The sequence below is a fragment of the Mus caroli genome, unplaced genomic scaffold, assembly GCF_978045245.1.
Source record: "Mus caroli unplaced genomic scaffold, Mus_caroli_1 scaffold_5, whole genome shotgun sequence".
NCBI lineage: Eukaryota > Metazoa > Chordata > Mammalia > Rodentia > Muridae > Mus > Mus caroli.
Genome location: NW_028227260.1, coordinates 151,740,999 through 151,759,336, shown reverse-complemented (window position 1 = coordinate 151,759,336; position 18,338 = coordinate 151,740,999). Strand labels below are relative to the sequence as shown.

Genomic DNA, 18,338 nt, shown 5'->3' with positions numbered 1-18,338 from the left:
TTTTCTAACTTTGGCACTGGAAAGGGTCTCTTCAGTGCTTATTTATTTATTTATTTATTTTTCATGTTCTTAACATTATTATTGTTGTTGTCATTATTATTTAATCTTTTTTACAGTCCAGTCATTATCCCCCTCCTGATCTTCCTTGACTTTTCCTCTTCTCATACCGCCTTCCCTGTTTCCAGGAGGATGTTCCCCTACCCCACCCCACCCCAGCAGACCTCCCCATTCCCTAGGGCCTCAAGTCTCTCGAGGGGTAGGTATGTCTTCTCTCACTGAGGCCAGACCAGGTAGTTCTCTGTTGTATGTGTTAGGACCTTGGACCAGCTATTGTATGCTGCTTTGTTGGTAGCTCAGTGTTTGAAGGATCCTGGGGGCCCACTTTAGTTGAGACTGCTGGTCTTCCCATGGGGTTGCCCTCCTCTTCAGCTTTTTCTAGCTTTTCCCTAATTCAACCACAAGGGTCCCCAGCTTCTGTCCATTGGATGGGTACAAGTATCTGCATCTGACTCTTTCAGCTACTTGTTGGGCCCCTCAGAGGGCAGCCATGCTAAGCTCCTTTTTGTAAGCACACTATAGCATCAGTAATAGTGTCAAGTCTTGGAAGCTCCTCTTGAGATAAATCCCGAATTGGGCCTGTCACTGGGCCTTCTTTCCCTCAGTCTCTTCTCCATTTTTGTCCCTGCAGTTCTTTTAGACAGGAACAATTCTGGGTCAGAGTTTTTGACTGTGGCAACCCCATCCCTCCACTTGATGCCCTGTCTTTCTACTGGAGGTGGACTCAACAAGTTCCCTCTCCCCACTGTTGGGCATTTCATCTAAGGTCCCTCCCTCTGAGTCCTGAGAGTCTCTCACCTCCCAGGTCTCTGGTATATTCTACAGGGTCCCCTCACCTCTTACCTCCTGAGGTTGCCTGTTTCCATTCTTTCTACTGGCCCTTGGAACTTCAGTCCTGTCCCCCTGCTCCCAGTTCCTGATCATGTTCCCCTTTTATCCTCCCTGTCCCCTCTCTCACCCATGTCTCTCCCTCCCTCTGCCCCCCCTTGATTGCTTTCTTCTCTCTCCCATGTGGAATTGAAGCCTCCTCACTTGGGCCCTTCATCTTGTTAACTTTCTTGACTTCTGTGTATTGTATCCTGGATATTCTGTACTTTTTTTTGGCTAATAACCACTTATTAGTGAGTACATACCATGCCTGCGCTTTTAGGTCTGAGTTACCTCACTCAGGATAATATTTTCTAGTTCCATCCATTTGCCTGCTAAACTCAGGATGCTCTAATTCTTAATAGCTGAGTAGTATCCCATTATGTAAATGAACCACATTTTCTGTATCCATTCTTTTGTCATGGGACATCTGGGTTGTTTCCAGCTTCTATCTATCACAAACAAGGCCGCTATGAACATAGTGGAAAAGGTGCCCCTGTGGCATGGTGGGGCATCTTCTGGGTATATTCCCAGGAGTGGTATAGCTGGGCCCTCAGGTCACCTGAGATTTTTATCTAAGCCATTCTGATTGGTGTAAGGTGGAATCTCAGGGTCCTTTTGATTTGCATTTCCCTGATGACTAAGGACTTTGAACATTTCTTTAAGTGTTTCTTGATCATTCGAGATTTGTCTGTTGTGAATTCTCTGTTTAATTCTATACCCCATTTTTTGAATGGCTTGTTTGGTTTTGTGGTGGTTAGCTTCTTAAGTTCTTTATATATTTTGGATATTAGCCCTCTATTGGATGTGAAGTTAGTGAAGATTTTGCCCCCAATCTGTAGGTTGCCAATTTGGTTTTATTTTTTAATTGTATTATTTGCCAATTTAAACTCTATTTATTTTGAGCTTTGAAAAAAAACAAAAAACAAAAAAACAAACAAACAAACAAACAAAAAACATGAGCTCTCTAACTGCATTACACTGGCATGCCAGAAGGGGGCACCAGATCCCATTACAGATGGTTGTGAGCCACCATGTGGTGGCTGGGAATTGATCTCAGGACCTCTGTAAGAGCAGTCAGGGCTCTTAGTCACTGAGTCATCTCTCGAGCTCCAAAATGCTATTCATCTTTATAGGTTACATAGCCACACAGTACAAAATCAAAAGGACAAGTGCCTCCCATGCATGCCATTGGCAATGTCAAACTCTTTGTAACTTTGTGTCCCCATAGTTTAATTATTCCCAAATTTTAGCAACAGTTTACGTAGGCATTAGCATATAATACTCACTGTTCCGTAAAATGCCTGATTTACTTGACACCAGGTCTTAGGAATCATTCTTTGCCCATACATCAGGATTTTTCTTATTAAATTTTTTGAAATTGTCATACATATATGCATAAATGAAATATATCTACTCCCTCAGGTCACCCCAATACTACCCGAAATTTATGTCTTTATCTTTTGATAATTCACTAAACCCAGTTACTGCTACCCATACATGCATAGGTGTGGGGCCAATCTCTAGGGTATGGGAAACCTATCAGGGGCCACATCCTCAAAAACAGTGATTCTCCCTCCTTCAGCAACTACCCATTGCCAATAGCTTCTCAGTAAGGAGTGGCCATGTTGACCACCTACCCCATCTCTGCTGAGGTTTTGGCTAGCTTAATGTTTCGAAGGTAACCATAGCTACTGTGAGCCTATAAGTGTAATAGTCATGTCCTGCCCCCAAGAAAGCATGTCACAGCACATCCTCTGTCTTCTACAGTCTTTTCACTCTTCCTCTGCTGAGCTTTAGCAGTAGTAAGGTTGGTGCAGGTGTCTTCCTTGCTACTGGGAAATCAATCTTTTATTTTCATCACTTGGACTTCTGTTATAAGACGGCATTAGCTGCTGCCCACTGCAAAAAGGCAAAAATAAGCTTCTTGGACCAAGGTTGAGGGTAGGCCAGGGCTAGAAGGGTTTTTTGGTTTTCTTTACAGTTATAGAGTATTTACTATGAGCTAGATGTTCTGTATCTCAAGGCATCCCCTTTCCCGGTTTCCCCTCTGCAAACTCCCTATCCCACCCCCTCTATGAGGTACCCTGCTTCTATGAGGGTGCTCCCTACCCGCCCATCTACTCCTGCCTCACTGCCCTAGCATTCCTCTACACTGGGGCATTAAGCCTTCACAGAACCAAGGGCCTCTCCTCCCATTGGTGTCAGATAAGGCCCCTTTCAGCTCCTTCAGTTCTTCCTCTAACTCCTCCATTGGGGTCCCTGTGCTTGGTCCAATGGTTTAAGCAAATATTTGGGAGGTAATTTGACAATGTGACCATTTAGCTAAAGCAATACCAACAGGTTATACCCTAGGTCCTATGACCTTCCAAGTCATGGGCTTTTGAGAAGGCTATGGTAACAGGTATGAAATTTCTTCCTGTGGAGCAGGTCTCAGGTTCAATCCTAAGACTGCTAGTTACCCCATAATAGTCATGATCCTTTTGTATCTGTAGGCACATCTTGCCTAGCAGGATGATATTGTAGCATGCAGGGCCCAGCACTGGGTAAGATCATTGATACTTTTCCTCTCCCAGCATCCTACATTGCAACTTACACTACTATGAAAATTAGCCAGCAGGGAGACAGTTTTCTAGGTGGCTTGAAATTGATTTCTTTATATCATACAGCCAGTGTGCAAGGTGTTTTTCCCAATAGAGACTTACTTGTGATGGTGGGTAACCAAGGCAATAGATTGTACTGTTTTGGATACCTTTGGTGCTCCTTGACCAATAACTCATAGGGAGGTATCTCATGCCTTGCAATTAGATTTTCAATAATAAGCCATGTCTTCTGGGAATGTGTGTATCCCTCCCCCTCCCTGGAACTTCTTCTTTGCGAGGCTAAGGGCGCTTCCTCTCCCATTGAAGACAGAGAGGGCAGCCCAGCTATAAGAACATATCCCACATACAGACAACAGTTTTTTTGGATAGCCCCTGCCCTAGTGTTGGGGATCCACATGAAGACCAAGTTGCACATCTGTTATATATGTGTGGGGGAGGGGGCTAGGTCTAGCCTATGTATGTTCTTTGGTTGGTGGCTCAGTGTCTGAGAGCCCCAAGGGTCCAGATTAGTTGTCTCTGTTGGTCTTCTTGTGGAGCTCCTTTCCCCTTTGGGGCCTGTAACCCTTCTTCCTGTTCTTCCATAGGGGTCCCCAAGCTCCATCTACTGTTTGTCTGTGTGTGTCTACATCTGTCTGAGTCAGCTGCTGGGTAGAGCCTCTCAGAGCACACGTACTCCTTTCTGCAAGCATAACAGTATCATTAACAATGTCCAGGATTGGTGCTTGTCCATGGGATGGGTCTCAAGTTGGGCTTGTTATTGGTTGGCCTTTCCCTCAGTCTCTGCTCCATCCTCACCCTTGCTTCTCTTATAGACAGGATAAATTTTGGGCTTTGTGGGTGAGTTGAGTCCCTATTGCTCCACAGAGGTTCTTGCTTGGCCACAGGCAGCAGCCTTCCCAGGCTCCATATCCCTAATGCTGTAAGTCACAGCTAAGTCCACCCATGTTAATTCTTGGGCACCTCCCCTATCCCAAGTCTCTGTCTCTTTCTGGAGGTGCCTCCCTACACATACCTCCAATTGGTTGAAGATTTCCATTCATTCTCATGACTATCCAGTCAACCCCTCTGCCCTTCCCTACACCCAACACCAAACACCCCCCCCCCCGCCACAACTCCCATTCTAATCCCCTCTCCCACACAGCTCCCTTATTCTATCTGCCTTCTATGACCATTCCCTTCCCTTTTCCAAGTGAGGCTCAAACATTCTTCCTTCTTGCCTTCCTTCCTGTCTAGTCTCCTTGGGTCTATGGAGGATAGCATGGGCATCCTGTATTTTATGGGTAATATCCACTTATAAACAAATACATACCATGCATATCCATCTGTCCTCATTTTCAATAGTTGAATAGTATTCCGTTGTGTAGATGTACCACATTTTCTTTATCCATTCTTAAGGTGAGGGCACAACAGATAATGCGTCTGACTATGGACCTGAAGATTCTTTTTCTTTCTTAAAGTTGTAGCTTTAAATTATCTTAATAACAAGTTGATTTTGACATGCATTTTCACACATCCTTATTTTTGTTTAACTTACCCACTACCCCCTTTCTCCGACCCACCCTTTACTCCCACTCCCTCTTAATCTTTTCACCCCTCTATTTGCCATATTTAACCATTTTATATTTAAATGTATTTTCTGTTTTTATTTTTAATTATAGGATTTAAAATGTTTTCTTCTTGATTTTAGTCTTGACTCAATTATCATTCAGTACTCTGCTACTGAGTTTCTATTACTTGGAGTTCTTTCCATAGTATTGATTGTTGTTGATATGCAGCTTTACGCCACTGTGGTAAGATATAATACAGGATTTTATATAATTTACCTTATACTTTTGAGACTCACTTTGTGTCCTGATATGTGATATAATTTAGTATTTAAGCCCTATGGATTCTAGAAGAATGTGTATTCTTTAGTGCTTAAGTATAAATGTTCTGTAGCTGTCCCTTACATTCATTTGATTTATGGTGTCATTTGACTCCAATGTTTCTCTAATTAGCATTTGTTCAAATGACCTCATATTGTTGGCTGTGAGACATTGCATTTACCCACTACCATTGTGTTGTAGTTAATCTGTGGTTTTATATCTAGTAGTCTTTCTTTCTTTCTTTCTGTTTGTTTGTTTGCTTGTTTGTTTTTTGTTTTTCAAGACAGGGTTTCTCTGTATAGCCCTGGCTGTCCTGGAACTCACTCTGTAGACCAGGCTGGCCTGGAACTCAGAAATCCACCTGCCTCTGCCTCTCGAGTGCTGGGATTAAAGGTGTGTGCCACCATGCCCAGCGTAGTATTTCTTTTATAAATTAGATGCACCTATGTTTGGTGTGTATATGTTCAGAACTGCAGTATCTTTTTGGTTTATTTTTCCCTTGATGAGGATGAAATGACCCTCCTAATCTCTTTTTGGCTTAAAACCTGTTTTTAGAGATGTCAGAATAGCTAGGCCTATTCGTTTCCTAGTTCAGTTTGCTTGAAATAACTTTTTCCATTCTTTCACCAAGAGATGGTGTCTGTTGTTGGTGGTAAGGTGTGTTTCTTGGATGCACACACAAAAAATTCTGTTTTCTAATCCAGTTCTCTTTTTATTGATTAATTGGGACAATTAGTATATAGACTATTGTGCCCATGGGCATATCTTGCCATACCAGTCACTGTAGTTGATGAGTTTACAGCCAAATACGACTGCTTTTTCATATTACTGTAATAGCCTTTTGGACTCATGAAATACCTTTTGGAAACATGAGAGCTAACAGGCATGGAAGAAGCTTCCTGGTTAGTACCAACTTGACTCCTACATGTCCAGTGAGCAATGTGTGTGTTGTCTACTGTAGCAGGGTCTCTCCATTATGTTATAGTGGATACCCAGGAATGATGGTACCCTGTAATCTTTTGGAAGTCTCTGAGTCAAAACTGATTAATAACCAGAGAAGAAGTATCTCACACCTGACAGAAAGCTTTTTATTTTGGCAGCTTTTGGCTTCTGGGAGAAGTATTATCCCAGTATAATCTATATGAATATAACTCTAATTATATTCATATAGGTTCTCCCCATCTAAAGCTCCCTCCCCTTATTTTCCTGTCCCTTTCATAACACTTGTACTATCCTCCCTCTCTGAAAATCTTTCTTCTCCTTCCCCACCAGTGCTTCCTTTCTACTTTTCTCAATTCCACAGATATTACACATTAAACACACAAATCTAAAGATTCTCTGTGATGATCCACATATACAATTTTTGAATCTCTGATTCTTTGTTACTTCAGTCAGTTATTTTCTTTCTTGCTAAATAAAATTCCATTGTGCCAAGGTATCCAATTTCCCTTATCCATTCATCAATTGATAGACATCAAGGTTAAGTCTATTCCTTGGCTGTTGTGATTTGAATGAAAAACACTCCCCCCATAGACTCAAGTATTTAACACTTGGTCCCCTGTTGATATTTCTGAGGATGTTAAAACACTTAGACACGAGTGGGTGTTTTTGAAAATGTCAAGGAGCCTTTAGAAAGAACAGTATTGCTGGATAAAGTATGTCACTGTGAGCAGACTTTGAGGGTTTATCATATTACCCCATTTCCTGCTTACCTTCTCTTCTCCTTGTGTGTGACTAAGATGTGTTCTTTGAGCTTCCTGCTCCTGCTACCATGGTTTCCCTACCATTGTGGACATCTAGCTCTCTCAAACCATAATCCAAGATAAACCTTTTCTTAAGTTGTGTTTGGTCATGTTGTTCTGTCACAGCAACAAAAAGTAATATACTGGCTATTGTCATGAGCACAGCTATGAACTTAAATGAGCATATGTCTCTGTAGTAGAAAAGAGAGTCCTTTGGGTATAAACCCAGAAGTTGTATATCTAGGTCATATGGTAGAACTATTTCTAATTTTTTGAGAAACCTCCACACTGATTTCTATAGTTTCTGTGCCAATGACACTCCTATTAATAGTGCATTGAGGGTTTCTAATTCCCTACATCTTTGACAGCACTTATTATCTCTGATTTAATATGACTGGGGTCGAATGCAATAACAAAATAGTTGTAATTTGTATTTCTCTGATGGCTAATGGTAGTGAAACCTTAAAATTTTTTCTTAACTATTTGTATTTCCTCTTCTGAGAAAATTTTCTTCATGGCCATAGCCCACTTTTTTGTTATTTATTTTATATATATGAGTGCACTGTAACTGTCTTCACACACAACAGAAGAGGGCATCAGATCCCATTACAGATAGTTGTGAGACACCATGTGGTTGCTGGGAATTGAACTCGGGACCTCTGGAAGAGCACTCAGTGCTCTTAACCACTGAGCAATCTCTCCAGCCCCAACAGCCCACTTTTTAATGATATTGTTTTCTTGGTGTTTGGGGGGGGGTCCCACATAATTTAAATATTCTAGACACTCATACATCTGTAAGATGTATAGATGGCAAAGATTTTTTCCCCATTATATAGGCTGCCTCTTCACTTGATTAAGTTTCCTTTGCAGTAAGAAACCTTTTAGATTCATGAATTGACACTTACTTATTGTTGATCCAATTTCCTGAATTACTGGGAGTCCTATTCAGAAAGCTCTTGCCTGAGCTTATATACTTAAATGTATTACCTACTTTTTCTTTTAGAAGATATTTAGAGTTATGAGTCCAACATTGATATTTTGACCCATTTGCAGTTTATTTGTGTGCAGAATGAGAGAAAAGGATCAAGTTTCATTATTCTACATGTATATATCCAGTTTCCCCAACATAATTTATAAAAGATGCTATATTTTTCCACATGTATTTTTTGGTATCTTTATTTTTTTTTAAATCAAGTGGCTGAGCTAAATGTGGTGGCACATGCCTTTAATCCCAGAACTTTGGAGGCAGAGGCAGACAGATTGCTATGAGTTCGAGGCCAGCATATTCTACATAGAGAGTTCCAGGACACAGAGAAACCTTGTCTTGAAAAACAAACAAACCAAATGAAAAAGTCCTAGAGAGAATAAGGACACAATGGAACATATCTTAGTAAAAACAACAAAAAGGAATTTCATTACCAGTACCATCCTAAATGGAGAGAAACTCAAAGCATTTCCCCTAAAATCAGGGAAAAAAAAAAAAAAGACTATCCACTCTCCCTCTCTATTAACACAGTACTGAAATCTTAGATAGAGCAGTAAGACAAGTGAAGGCCATAAAGGGGATACAAATAAAAAAGGAAGAATCAGGAGCTTGAGAGATGGCTCAGTGGTTAAGAGCACTGAGGTCCTGAGTTCAATTCCCAGAAACAACATGGTGGCTCATAACCATCTATAAGGGGATCAGCTGCCCTCTTCTGGCATGTCTGAAGACAGCAATGCTGTACTCATACAGAAAATAGATAAATCTAAGAAAGAGAGAGAGAGAGAGAGAGAGAGAGAGAGAGAGAGAGAGAGAGAGAGAGAGAGAGAGAGAAAGAGAGAAAGAGAGAAAGAAAAAATTTAAAAAGGCAGACAGACAAACAGAAAGAAAAAACCAAAGTATCCCATTTACAGTTGGTTTCTCCTCTGGTCCTGTTTGGTGCTTTGTGTATATCTTATATCTAGATGAGTGCCACTCCCTCTCAATTTTGGAAATCTTCTTTCATCTTATTAAATTAATTTTCTATGCTTTTTTGCATGAAAATGTTTTCTTTCTTTTGCCTATGTAGGTTATGCTCATTATGTATTTTGGAGTCCCAGAGTACATACATGTTCTGTTCATACATTGTTTTACATATATCATCATTCACTTTGAATGATCCAATACTTCTATTCCAGTAGTTCCCAATCTTCCTAATACTGTGACCCTTTAATACAATTTCCCATGTTGTAGTGATGCCCAACCAGAAAATTATTTCACTGCTACTTCCTAACTATAATTTTATTACTATTATGAATCATACTGCAAATATTTTCTTTTTTTCCTCCAATTTTTTATTAGCTATTTACTTCATTTACATTTCAAATGTTATCCCGAAAGTTCCCTAGACACTCCCCCGGCCCTGCTACCCTACCCACCCACTCCCACTTCTTGGCCCTGGCGTTACCTTGTACTGAGGCATATAAAGTTTGCAAGACCTAGGGGCCTCTCTTCCCAATTATGGCCAACGAGGCCATCTTCTGCTACATATGCAGCTAGAGACACAAGCTCTGGGGATACTGGTTAGTTCATAATGCTGTTCCACCTATAGGGTTGCAGATCCCTTCGGCTCCTTAGATACTTTCTCTAGCTCCTCCATTAGGGACCCTGTATTGATCCAATAGCTGACTGAACATCCACTTCTGTGTTTGCCAGGCACTGGTATAGCCTCACAGGAGACAGCTATATCAGGGTCCCTTCAGCAAAATCTTGCAGGCGTATGCAATAGTGTCTGCATTTGGTGGCTGATTATGGGATGGACCCCCAGGTGAGGCAGTGTCTGGATGGTCCATCCTTTCGTCTTAGCTCCAAACTCTGTCTCTGTAACTCCTTCCATGGGTGTTTTGTTCCCAATTCTAAGAAGGGGCAAAATGTCTATACTTTGGTCTTCGTTCTTCTTGAGTTTCATGTGTTTTGCAAATTGTATTTTGTATCTTGGGTATTCTAAGTTTCTGGGCTAAATTCCACTTATCAGTGAATGCATATCATGTGAGTTCTTTTGTAATTGGGTTAACTCACTCAGGATGATACCCTCCAGATCCATCCATTTGCCTAGGAATTTCATAAATTCATTCTTTTTAATAGCTGAGTAGTACTCCATTGCGTAAATGTACCACATTTTCTGTATCCATTCCTCTATTGAGGGACATCTGGATTCTTTCTAGCTTCTGGCTATTATAAATAAGGCTGCTATGAACATAGTGGAGCATGTGTCCTTCTTACCGATTGGAACATCTTCTGGATATATGCCCAGGAGAGGTATTGTGGGATCCTCCAGTAGTACTATGTCCAATTTTCTGAGGAACCTCCAGACTGATTTCCAGAGTGGCTGTACAAGCTTGCAATCCCACCAGCAATGGAGGAGTGTTCCTCTTTCTCCACATCCTCGTCAGCATCTGCTGTCACATGAATTTTTGATCCTAGCCATTCTGACTGGTGTGAGGTGGAATCTCAGGGTTGTTTTGAGTTGCATTTCCCTGATGATTAAGGATGTTGAACATTTTTTCAGGTGCTTCTCAGCTACTCATATTCCTCAGTTGAGAATTTGTTTAGCTCTGTGCCCCATTTTTAATGGGGTTATTTGGTTTTCTGGAGTCCACCTTCTTGAGATCTTTATATATATTGCATATTAGTCCCCTATCTGCTTTAGGATTGGTAAAGATCCTTTCCCAATCTGTTGGTGGCCTTTTTGTCTTATTGACGGTGTCTTTTGCCTTACAGAAGCTTTACAGTTTCATAAGGTCCCATTTGACAATTCTTGATCTTACAACACAAGCTTTTGCTGTTCTACTCAGGAATCTTTTCCTCTGTGCCCATATCATCAAGACTTTTCCCCACTTTCTCCTCTATACGTTTCAGTGTCTCTGGATTTATGTGCAGTTCCTTGATCCACTTAGACTTGACCTTAGTACAAGGAGGTAAGAAAGGATCAATTCGCATTCTTCTACATGATAACAACCAGTTGTGCCAGCACCATTTGTTGAAAATGCTGTCTTTTTTCCACTGGATGGTTTTAGCTCCCTTGTCAAAAATCAAGTGATCATAGGTGTGTGGGTTCATTTCTGGGTCTTCAATTCTATTCTATTGGTCTACCTGTCTGTCGCCTTACCAGTACCATGCAGTTTTTTTTATCACAATTGCTCTGTAGTACAGCTTTACATCAGGCATGGTGATTCCACCAGAATTCTTATATCATTGAGAAGAGTTTTTGCTATCCTAGGTTTTTTTTGTTATTCCAGATGAATTTGCAAATTTCCCTTTCTAACTCAGTGAAGAATTGAGTTGGAATTTTGATGGGGATTGCATTGAATCTGTAGATTGCTCTCGGCATGATAGCCATTTTCACTATATTGATCCTGCCAATCCATGAGCATGGGAGATCTTTCCATCTTCTGAGATCTTTAATTTCTTTCTTCAGAGACTTGAAGTTCTTATCATACAGATCTTTCACTTCCTTAGAGTCACACCAAGGTATTTTATATTATTTGTGACTATTGTGAAAGGTGTTGTTTCCCTAATTTCTTTCTCAGCCTGTTTATCCTTTGTGTACAGAAAGGCCATTGACTTGTTTGAGTTAATTTTATATCCAGCTACTTCACCGAATCTGTTTATCAGGTTTAGGAGTTCTCTGGTGGAATTTTTGGGGTCACTTATATATACTATCATATTATCTGCAAAAAGTGATGTTTTGACTTCTTCTATCCCCTTGATCTCCTTTTGTTGTCGAATTGCTCTGGCTAGGACTTCAAGTACTATATTGAATAGGTAGGAAGAAAGGGATCTTTTGGCATTTTGCTTTTTCTTTGATTGTTGTGTTCATGTTCTCTATGGAATCTTCTGCACCTGAGATTCTCTCTTCCATCTCTTCTATTCTGTTGCTGATGCTCGCATCCATGGTTCCAGATTTCTTTCCTAGGGTTTCTATCTCCAGAGTTGCCTCACTTTGGGTTTTCTTTATTGTTTCTACTTTCATTTTTAAATCCTGGATGGTTTTGTTCAATTCCATCACCTGCTTGGTGTTGTTTTCCTGTAACTCTCTAAGGGATTTTTGTGTTTCCTCTTTAAAGGCTTCTAGCTGTTTACCTGTGTTTTCCTTTATTTCCCTCTTAAAGTCCTCCATCATCATCATGAGAAGTGACTTTAGATCCATGTCTTGCTTTTCTGGTGTGATGTTGTATCCAGGACTTGCTATGGTGGGAGAGTTTGGTTCTGATGATGCCAAGTAACCTTGGTTTCTGTTGCTTCTGTTCTTATACTTGCCTCCTGCCATCTGATTATCTCAAGCGCTTGCTGCCCTCAATATATCTGATTGGAGCCTGTCCTTCCTATAATCCCAGTTGATTCAGGACTCCTCAGAGTCCAGCTTTCTCTTTGATCCTTTGATTGTGGGCTCCTGTGAACCTGAGATTCTGGGTGTATCAGAGTTCTTGGCAGTCAAGTTCCTCTGAGACCCTGAAATACTGATGTGACCAAGATCCTTTTATCCTGGGATCCTGTTGTCAAAGATCCTGGGCGTGTTACAGTGCCTGGAAGTGGTGTCTCCTTTGAGGAGCATGGAGCTGTCTGGTCACTGATCCTAAGATCACATGGAGAGTCCTCTGGGGACTGTGGAGGTGTCCAGCGATTCGGCACCCAAGGTGACCTGGTGCTGGTGCCAACCGGAAGGGACTTGTGACCCTGGTCAGGCCAGCTTTTCTGCTTCCCTAATGCTGTCTCAGATCCCGCACTATTGGATTGGAACTGATGTTGTGTTCCACTCACCAGTGATCCTAAGATTGAGTGGAGAGTCCTCTAGGGACCGTGGGGGTGTCCACCGACTCCGTGCCCTAGGTGACTGAGTGCTGGCGCCGACCGGAAGGGACTTGTGGCAAATATTTTCTTAGGTGTCAGGTGGCCCCTATAAAAAGGTCATTCAACCCCCAAAGGGGACACTACCCATAGGTTGAGAACTGCTGCTCCATTCTGTCTTCATTGCCTGATAGTCTATCTTCCATATGATTCATCCTATTGGGAGGCTTTTCACTGACATTTTTATTTGATCTAGTATGTTTTTCATTTCCATCATTATTATGGTTTGAGGTTTTTAGGTATGTCTATTTCTTTATTAAATTCTATTTTCAGATCCTGAACTGACTTCCTTGTTTCATCCAGCTGTCTCTTTGTGTTATCTTTGAAACAACCGGAGTCCTCTCTGAAATATTATTACATATGTATAATTATTGCTTTGCATTCTGAAGCTTGGATTTTGTCTAATCAATTTTGCCTGGGGGTCATTAGTATGGGCTTGGTAATTTCTGGAGGAGATAAGCTGCCTTGGGTCTTCACATTACTTGGGGTTTTGCACTGGGATCAGCTTTGGGGGATTAAGATGCATTGTTTTTTACTTTTCTCTTCTTTCAGTGAGTATGTTTGCAATGCTCAGGAGAGACTAGGTTGCAGCGGGTGGGGTAAGGTTTTCATCTGTTAGACTAGTGTTCCGCGTAGCAGGCTCTGTCTCCAGTCTGAGGACTGACTACTGTCTGAAGCCCCAGTCACTCTTCCATAGTTCAAGCACTCTGGTAAAATAGTAGAAAGTGAGTATGAAAAAGACACTTAAAAAGTACTGACCCCCAATGCTGCTGTGTATGCTCATAGATTAGTACGAGAAGAGTGGAAAGGAAGAGAAGAGTTAAACAATCCCATTGAGTTTAGTGATGAGTGTTCTGTTCTTATGTTGGAAGTAGGGATGGGAATAATTGAGGCAAAGGAGAAATGGAGTTAATATATGGGAGTTTTGACTAGTGGTAGATTAAAAAGTAGAAGTAAAGATATGTATCCCGATGTCATAAATAAGGTCAGCCTTTGGGCTTTAGGAGACTTAGTACTAAGGAATGCATTTGGAGAAAGAGGAAGGAAGAAACAAATGAAAGCAAAAGAGGGAGTAAAACAGCAAAAGGTGTGAACAGCAGGGGACACTGTTGGCCTGCATTTATAATGCCCTACTGTGCATCATACATAAGAAATAGCTCTAGAGGAAGTCGATGAAGTGGGTTAAGATATACGAAAACAAGATTGCTGTCCCGAATGTCGTTTGGGCTGTTTTTCTCTCTTGTCCTGGTTGTGGCCCTGGTCACACTTGGTGTTGATTTTTACCAGCTCCTAACAGTGGGCTCTTGGGGTTGTCTTATATATAGTTTTCTTGACTCTGTTCTGTGGGCTGTGGATAGCTAAAGCAAACTGCATCTAGCCACACTTGCTGCGTTCACACAAAGACAGAAGCAGTTGCTGGCTCTGTGGTACCCAAAGCCCTGTTTAGAGGTATGCCTACCTCCCATGGCTTCACCTTTTCTCACTGAGTTACTTACTGGTGATAGCCTTGGCAGCAGTCACTGGAAAACCCTTCTACGAAATCCCTACCGACACTTTTATGGATATCCTGGTGGGATTCTTTTAGCCTATTTTAAATGAAGTAAGATGGCCATATGGTGGTGGTGCCTGCATTGGTTGCAATCACAGCAGCAAGTTCAAGCCACTAATAGAGATATTCCACGAGTTTGATGGTACGTGAGGTTTATTGATCACATAGACTCTAGGACTGGAGAAGAAGCAGATTGGATGTTAATGTACTTAGGTTCTTTTCAGTTACTTAACTGTAATAAGCTATTCGTGCTGCAATGTGGCTTCTAGTCCTGTTCCTTGGCTTTTTCATTTCCAGCAGGATTTCAGTTTAACTTTGTTCAGTAATTTTATGTTTTTATTGAATTCTCTTTTCAGAATGTGTATTGACTTCTTTATCTCTTTTGTTCTCTTAGAGACTAGTCTTGTCTTCTTTGAGTTGTTTGGGCATGCTTATAATCATTCTTTCTAATCCTTTCTCTGAAATTCTCCCCCATCCTTTTCATTAGGGTTCATTATTATGGGATCAGTATTTTTTTGTGGATATAAGTTTTCTTGGATTAGCATGCCAATTTTGTTTGTTTCTTCCCTGGGACTTGCACATATGAAATTATAATGTCCAGTGAATGGAAATGGGAGTGGGGGCTAATGTTCTGGAGACTGCTTACATTTCAGGTCCAGGAGCTAGGGCATCCATAGCTCTTGTATGGGTGGGTTCTCTGTGGACTCCTTACCTCTAGGCATCAGGGTGGCAAAAGTCAGGGTCCTAGGTCACATCAGCCCTGGAATGTTAAGGGACTAGTGGAAGTTTGAGCCAAGTATCCAGGGACTGATGCCTTACCTGTGTGCTGTCTTATAACTCAAGCAACACACCCCCCTCCTAAACATTTGGCTCTTTCATTTTCTCTTGCACTCTTAGGAGCAAAGGCTTTTAGCCCATCCACTACACTCTCATCTGAGAAGCACTAACCACACACATGAAAGACATTCCCTTGTGTCATTGCATTTATACTTTATCAAGTAGCCGTTGAAATAGCACCGACTGACCCATGGTGAAAATGTAAACCAAACAAAGTCTTTTTTTTCTGGTCATATATAACAGTCATTAAGAAATGCTAGGAAACATATCTCAGGTACATCCCTTGGGAAGTGGGGTGAAATTGGACCTAAGTGGAAAAGGAACATGCTTCATCATATGTACAGGGAAAAATAAAACACAGAAAGAAGGATGGTAATAGGGAAAGTGGACAGAGAAGGCAGGATATGTTGTAAAAAGGCAACAGAAGGGAGAGGAAGATCTATAACAACTCTAGGCCTCACAGGCTCTAACACATATGCTACCTACCTCATCTTTCCAGATTCCTGTGCTCAGCAGTGGAAGATTTTGTGGAAGATATTGTAAAGGCCTGGCACCAAATAAAACAGAACAGCACAGCAGTGGAGTCTGTGATTTTGAAAGTAAGTGTCCTTTCTTACTATCTCATCCCTTTGTGAGCCGGCACTCACTTTTTCAATACAATAAAATGTGCCTCTTCCTGGGGAATCATAAAGTCGTGGCAAAGTTCAGTAGGTGCTTAATCTTCTTGATGAGGAAGGCCCAACTTCACCACTTTCATCTTGGCCAAATGAACACTGGTACTTTGATGTAAATCCATATCCATATCCATGCACCTAATTATATGTCAAGAATCTGCCCACAAATAGTAGTGTACATTAAGCATCAGTGAATGGAGTTATGCACCAAAGCATGCATAAAGATATATACATTTGCAAAAGATGGAGATATTACTCAGTACAATGGTGCTGCAAACATATTTATCCAATAGAAATATGCCAGGTTGCAGGAGGTAGGGCATGGCTCAACAGTTAAAGTGCTTCCTATATAAATGTGAAGAGTGAAATTTGGAACCCCAGAAGCCCACATAACTTCTGGGTGAGCACTGTCAATTCCACCTCTGGAAAGTGGAACAGTCTAAGAAAAGTCTGGCTAGAGACTATTCATATCAGGGAACTGGGAATTTGATTCAGAGACCTGGCTCAGTGAATAGGGTCAACTAGTGATTGAGGCTAATTCTGACATTAACCTCTGGTCTCCCCCCCCCCAAAACACAGACACACACACATGTGTACCCACATATGTGTAAAACATGAACAGGCATACCACATATACATTAAAAATGAGAAATAAACTGAGCAGTGGTAACACATGCCTTTAATCCCAGCACTTGGGAGGCAGAGGCAGGCGGATTTCTGAGTTTAAGGCCAGCCTGATCTACAGAGTGAGTTTCAGGACAGCCAGGGCTACACAGAGAAACTCTGTCTTGAAAAACTGAGGGGGAGAATAAACAGACCCAATAACAATAAAAATTACATGACACACACTTTGTGTCAAAGCATCTTCTAAGTGTTCTTAATGTATCAATTTATATAATTCTTACAGCTGACCTCAGATGTAGAGGAATAAAGAGCTTAAGAAAGTTGTCTCACATCACAAACTATTAAGTCAGAGTTCTCAACCTATGGGTCATGATCTCTTTGGGGAGGGATTGAGTGACCCTTTCACAATGGTGCCATATCAAATATCCTGTATATTAACCTATCTACATTAAGATTCATAACAGCAGCAAAATTACAGTTGTGAATTAACAACAAAAATATTTTTATGCTTGAGGGTCACCACAACATGAGGAACTATATATATTAAAGAACTTCAGCATCTGGTAGGTTGAAACCTACTACTATAAGTAAAGTTTAAATAATGTGGCGGCAGATGCGCATCCTTGAAATACATATGTCTGAAGACAGACACCAACACTATACAAAGGCACAGCAGCATCCATAGAAGCATGCTTATGAAAATACTAACAGGAAAATGTTTTCATTTCTCCCTTCTATCTGTGGTCCATACAAATTCAAGGGCCATTCATCTTGACATGAGAAAAACCGTGAGCATGCATAGATACCTGCAGCTGCTCAGAAACAAATCCCCTGCTACCCTATGAGTGTCAGCATCGCCTGTCCTTCATCACTCCACATATGCACTTCTATGCAGTGTTACCCTTCAGTCTGCCCCATACCATCCCTACTGCTCCTTCTGTCTTTCCTAACAATACCCCCATTTCCTTCTTCCCGCTATAGAGTGACTTAATGTATGATAAACTCAGTGTCCTTATTGATCTCCTGGCTGAGGATGCAGTAGCTGCCTCCGCTGAGAGGACAGCCACAGCATATGGAAGCAGAAGCAAAGCAGATGGAAAACCCTTCGTGCCTAAACTAGACCACATAGCAAGGGCCAAACTGGAGTTGGCTGAAAGGGCTCAGAAACTCCAGCAATCCTTGAAACTCATCATATTCCAGGTCGAACAAGGTACGGTGTTTAGAGTTACTGTGTTTAGAGTTATTGTGATAGGATAGGAAAAAGAAAAGGTTTCTCCTATGAATGGCTTCATGGTCTCCCTTAGTCTGGGTTTGCTATCACCTCACTGACAACACTTGACAGGATTCAGTGTTCCTGTTGTATTGCAAGTCACTCCTCTGAGTGCTGACTTGCAGTCCAGATAAGTTGTCCTTTTGACTTCTCTTTTTCTGGCCTTCAGTTCCTACACCTCTCTATTTTTGGGCACTGACAGGTATCCTAAACAACTACAAGTGATGTAAGGAACAGGGCTGAGAGCTCTGTCAGCCTTACTTTTTGTGCGGTGTTTATTGTTGCATGCCTTGCACACTAGTAATCAGGCATCCAGAGCCTGAGAAGGGTCTTGCTGACTTGACAGTGACTGCAGTCACCCAGAATTCTTGACAGTTCCCA

The 18,338-nt window shown here is 41.3% G+C and overlaps 1 protein-coding gene across 1 annotated transcript in view; it reads left to right on the top strand.

Moving 5' to 3' along the window:
• The window catches only part of Dgkk (diacylglycerol kinase kappa), a 135,603-nt gene that overhangs the window by 97,207 nt on the left and 20,058 nt on the right, over window positions 1-18,338 (top strand). The window contains exons 14-15 of the mRNA XM_021153876.2: window positions 15,889-15,988; window positions 17,669-17,897. Of these exons, the coding sequence (XP_021009535.2) occupies window positions 15,889-15,988; window positions 17,669-17,897 (329 nt within the window). The remainder of the gene's footprint in view (window positions 1-15,888; window positions 15,989-17,668; window positions 17,898-18,338) is intronic.